This window comes from Heteronotia binoei, chromosome 15, assembly GCF_032191835.1.
Source record: "Heteronotia binoei isolate CCM8104 ecotype False Entrance Well chromosome 15, APGP_CSIRO_Hbin_v1, whole genome shotgun sequence".
Lineage (NCBI taxonomy): Eukaryota > Metazoa > Chordata > Lepidosauria > Squamata > Gekkonidae > Heteronotia > Heteronotia binoei.
The window spans coordinates 39,874,922-39,879,885 of NC_083237.1; the positions used below are offsets into that span (position 1 = coordinate 39,874,922).

Sequence of the window (4,964 nt, forward strand, 5' to 3'; positions counted from 1 at the left end):
ACATTGTGATCATTAACTTGGCTGCCAGGATGCCTGGAGTTTCAACACATCTGCACTAAAACTTGGGTTTTGGACTGCGCTGCTTATAACAGGGAATGATATGGGCCTCATCTTTACAGCACTACCCTCTGTCAAGCATACGCTATTTCTGTGTATTAAATCAATGCAGTTATTGGAATCTAATTTCGCTCTCCTTTGTTCTGGAATCATTTCTTTCCCATAGTTGCATTTCAAAGCTTACCCCACCCTCACTTTCTCGCCTTTCTTTTTCTTTCTCACCTCTGGTAGAAAATGTGGGAATGCAGTAATTTTGATGATAGAAAGAAAGGAGGCGCCTCCCCCAAACAGTTCCCATTCACCGCTTACCAAGAGAAGCAGGAATGTATGGGAACGAGGGAAGTTTCAACCGCATGATAGTAGTGGGTAGTATTTTTGCATAGTTGTAGCAATTCACACATACATGTTGAGATTATCTTTCCTATATCCTTTGATACAGTCCTTAAAATCCTATGCTATGCAGAACTCTGTATCACTCTCAAGGTACCATACCTTGAGCAACAACGGATTATCAATAAAACGAGTCTTTGTATCTAACAATTGCTTGTTTATTCGAAATACCAATGCTTGACACTCTCTCTGATAAGGGCTAACTTGGGTAAATCAATCTCCCAGCCTCTCCATGCGTGCACAACCCCAGCTGTTGCAGAGAAAGAGGTCACGCTGCCATGAGCTGTCCAGTCAAGTAGTTTTCAGCTCACTCTTGATGGAAGCCATTGCTAAGGCTAACACCACTGGCGATCATCTTCATGCACATCCAGATGCCATCAAACAGAAGCGGGAGCCCCACGTATCCAGCAGTTGCTTCAGACATCTGCATAAGGCCATCATGCTTATCTTAAGGCATGTATCCTGCCAGACTGCCCAAGCCTTTGCCAATGGAATTTTGCAAAAAAGATGATGCCAGCCAGAAGAGGAAGACCAGCCTTAATCTTTGGTCTTTGGACCTCTCTCACCCTAAGGGATCAAGGTAGTCCTTAAAAAATCTGACCCAATGTCTCTCAAGTGTGCATCTGACAGTACCCCTACCTTGCTGTTTAGATATGCCCCCAAACCTGATCAGTTTTAGGGTCCTTTTCCCCATCCCCTTTTCGTTGCCATTGGAGACTTTTTTGAAGACTACGATAGGTAATTGTATTGCCCTGTTTGTCCATCCTCGTATTACCACTGTGCATTTCATGCTGTTTTCCTAGGTCTGTATATGTGTTGAATGTTTTTATAACTTTGTATGATTGCCTTTATTTTATAATAAATACCATTGATTATAGACAATATCTCCTCGTTATTGGGTGACTTTCAAAGGAGACATCTTCTATATACATACCGTATTTTTCGGTCCATAAGGCGCTCCGGACCATAGGACGCATCTTCCTCCTGGGGGGCGATCCGCTGCCTCTGCCTCCGATCTGGTGCTTCCCCCGCGCCTGCCTGCCTGGCTCCATCTTGTTCAGGCAAGCGCTGGGATCGCTCCACGTGGCCCCACTGCAAACCCAGCGCTTCGCAAGCGCCGGCTGCAGAGGGGACAGCGTGCTTCCTCCTTGTCTGTCTGCCTGGCTCCACCTCTGATGCTTAAAGCAAGTGCTGGGATCGCTCCCTCCGCCCTCCAATCCCAGCGCTTGCTTTAAGCATCACAGATGAAACCAGGCACACAGGCAAAGAGGAAGCACCTGCCCCCTTTGCAAACCCAGCGCTTTGCGAGCGCCGGCTGTGGAGAGGGCAGCGTGCTTCCTCCTTGTCTGTCTGCCTGGCTCCACCTCTGATGTTTAAAGCAAGCGCTGGGATCGGAGGGTGGAGGGAGCGATCCCAGCGCTTGCTTTGAACATCACAGCTGAAGCCAGGCACACAGGCAAAGAGGAAGCACTTGCCCCCTCCGCAAACCCAGTGCTTTGCGAGTGCCGGCTGTGGAGAGGGCAGCGTGCTTCCTTTTTGTCTGTCTGCCTGGCTCCACCTCTGCTGTTTAAAGCAAGCGCTGGGATCACTCCCTCCACCCTCCGATCCCAGCGCTTGCTTTGAACATCAGAGGTGGAGCCAGGCAGACAGACAAGGAGGAAGCATGCTGTCCTCTCCACAGCCGGCACTCGCAAAGCGCTGGGTTTGCGGAGTGGGTGGGTGCTTCCTCTTTGCTTGTGTGCCTGGCTTCATCTGTGATGCTTAAAGCAAGCACTGGGATCGGAGGGTGGAGGGAGCGATCCCAGCGCTTGCTTTAAGCATCAGAGGTGGAGCCAGGCAGAAAGACAAGGAGGAAGCATGCTGCCCCTTCCGCAGCCGGCGCTTGCGAAGCGCTGGGTTTGTGGTGGGGCCACGTGGAGCGATCCCAGCGCTTGCCTGAAGAAGATGGAGCCAGGCAGGCGTGGAGGAAGCGCCAGATCGGAGGCAGAGGCAGCGGATCGCCCCCCCCCCGAAGGTATGTACCTTCAGACCATAAGACACACACACTCCCCCCCCCACTTTTTTTTTGGGGGGGGGGAGTGCGTCTTATGGTCCGAAAAATACGGTAGATCCTAATCTCGCTAGAGCCCTAGTTGCCCACCAAACTAATTCCTCAAACCTCTTTAGAGGGCAATCTGGCTCACAAACTCTTATATATACTTACCTGGCAGGAGAGACACTGTGATCATGAAGGAGTGTGCAGGCTTTTATCTGGGAGAACTGGGTTTGATTCCCTACTTCTCCACATGCACCTGTTTATGTGGCCTTCAGTCAGTCACAAGTTCTCACAGAGCTGCTCTTCTCAAGAGCAGTTTCTGTCAGAACCCTCTCAGCTCCACCAACCTAACAGGGTGCTTGTTGTGGGGAGGGGAAAGGAGATTATAAACTGCTCTGAGACTCCTATGGGTTGTGAAGGGCAGGGTATAAATCCAATCTCTTCTTCGTCTTTTACCTGTGTGATAAGTATCAAATATTTTTAGAGGGGAAAGTATCCAAAATATTCACAAAATAGTACTACTACTATCTTTTTATTGAAAGTTAGTTCATTCATGAATCAACAACAGCATAAAGAGGATTTGGAAAGAAACAGAATTTTTTCTCTCACACTCAATCCCATTATATTTCCATTACTAAAGCTGAAAACTCAAAGACGTAGAAAGTATTACAGAAGCCTCCAAGCAATTACTTCTCCCTGTAGTTTTTATTTCAGATGAGTTTAGTCTAATTACTTTCCATCTCCAACAAATCACATGGAAATCCCACACTTGTTAACAACTTTCTTTAAATTTATTTATTTATTATGTTCAATTTATATCCCGCCCTCTCCGCAAGCGGACGCAGGGCAGCTCACAACATTATACAATACAATCAATTCCAATAAAACATATAAAACCATAATTTACTTATTTCAATTTTAAAACCATTCTATGGCGCTGCTTCAGCAGAATATAAGCGGTATTGAATTCTCGACTGTGATCACCAGAATTCTATATGATGTCCAGTGGCAGCCCTTTTTCAATTAAACAGCAAAAGCCTGCTTAAACAATTCGGTCTTACAGGCCCTGCGGAACGCAGACAAATCCCGCAGGGCCCTTATGGCTTCTGGAAGGGTGTTCCAAAGTTCTGGTGCTGCCACCAAAAAAGCCCTATATCTTATTACACATAACCTGGCTTCTTTTGGCCCGGGGCGGACAGCAATTTTTTTGTCCCTGATCGCAGTGCTCTCTGGGGGATATATGGGGAAAGGGTTTTTTTACTTCTTTGTTTCTTAGACTATAGATGAGGGGATTAATTAGAGGAGTCAAGACAGTATAGAAGACTGAGAAGATCTTGTCCACTTCTCTCAGAGCTTCTTTTTTTGGTAGAACATATACAAATATCAATGAACCATAGAATATGGAAACTACAATGAGGTGGTAAGAACAGGTGGAAAAGGCCTTTTTTCTCCCATCTGAAGATGGGATTCGTATGATGGCAGCAATTATACGAATGTAAGACAACAGGGTCAGAAGACAAGGAACACTACCTATGACAGATACTGTGAGGCCCACCAGTGTCACTAGAGTTGTGTCACTGCATGACAGACTGATCACTGGTGTCAAGTCACAAAAGAAATGATCAATTTCATGGGGGCCACAGTATTTCAGCTGTGACATCAAACTTATTACTAAACTCATAGCCATTATCCCACAAATCCAAGATACAGCTGACAACAGAAAGCAGAGTTTTCTGCTCATGAGAGTTGCATATTGGAGAGGCTTGCATATTGCCAAATACCGATCATAGGACATTGATGCCAATAGGTAGCATTCAGCAATCACAAGTATACCAAAACAGTAAAACTGGATAAAGCAGCCCCCAACAGAAATGGTTCTATCTCCTGTCAGGAAACTGGCCAACATCCTGGGGAGAAGAGTTGAAGTGTAGAAGGCCTTCAAACAAGACAGGTTTCCAAGAAAGAAGTACATGGGTGTGTGAAGGTGATGATCTGTGATTACTAACACGATGATGATGATGTTTCCAGCCATAGTCACAATGTAGATTATTAGGAAAACCAGGAAGAGAGGAATCTGAAGTGCAGGGGCATTCCCAAATCCCAGGAGAATGAATGTAGTTATCACAATGTAGATTATTAGGAAAACCAGGAAGAGAGGAATCTGAAGTGCAAGGGCATTCCCAAATCCCAGGAGAATGAATGTAGTTATTGCAGTTTTATTGTCTGTCTCCATATGCTCCATAGTTTGAATTATGGAAAATGAAATTAAAAAACAAAATAAAACATAAGGTCTCCAAGACCCAAAGCCTAGACATTTTTTTACCCTTTTGTTTTGTTTTTACCCAGGTGTTTTATCTGGACTTCTAGAAACCATCCCAAAATATTTTTTTGCCTGATATGAAGTTAATTATGTAGTTACTACCTCAAGTGGGAGACCATCTCTTTGTTACGTGATGACAATATGAAATAAGGATATTGTAAT

At 45.3% G+C, this 4,964-nt stretch overlaps 1 protein-coding gene across 1 annotated transcript; it reads right to left on the reverse strand.

Annotated features, from left to right (window-relative positions):
- Positions 1 to 754: 754 nt before the first annotated feature.
- On the reverse strand, positions 755 to 4,724 carry LOC132583505 (olfactory receptor 6F1-like). The gene is made up of 3 exons (XM_060255134.1): positions 4,684 to 4,724; positions 3,744 to 4,596; positions 755 to 871 (listed from the first exon to the last, which is right to left on the reverse strand). Exons 1-3 carry the CDS (start codon positions 4,722 to 4,724, stop codon positions 755 to 757), a joined length of 1,011 nt encoding a protein of 336 aa, XP_060111117.1.
- Between the last annotated feature and the right edge of the window lie 240 nt (positions 4,725 to 4,964).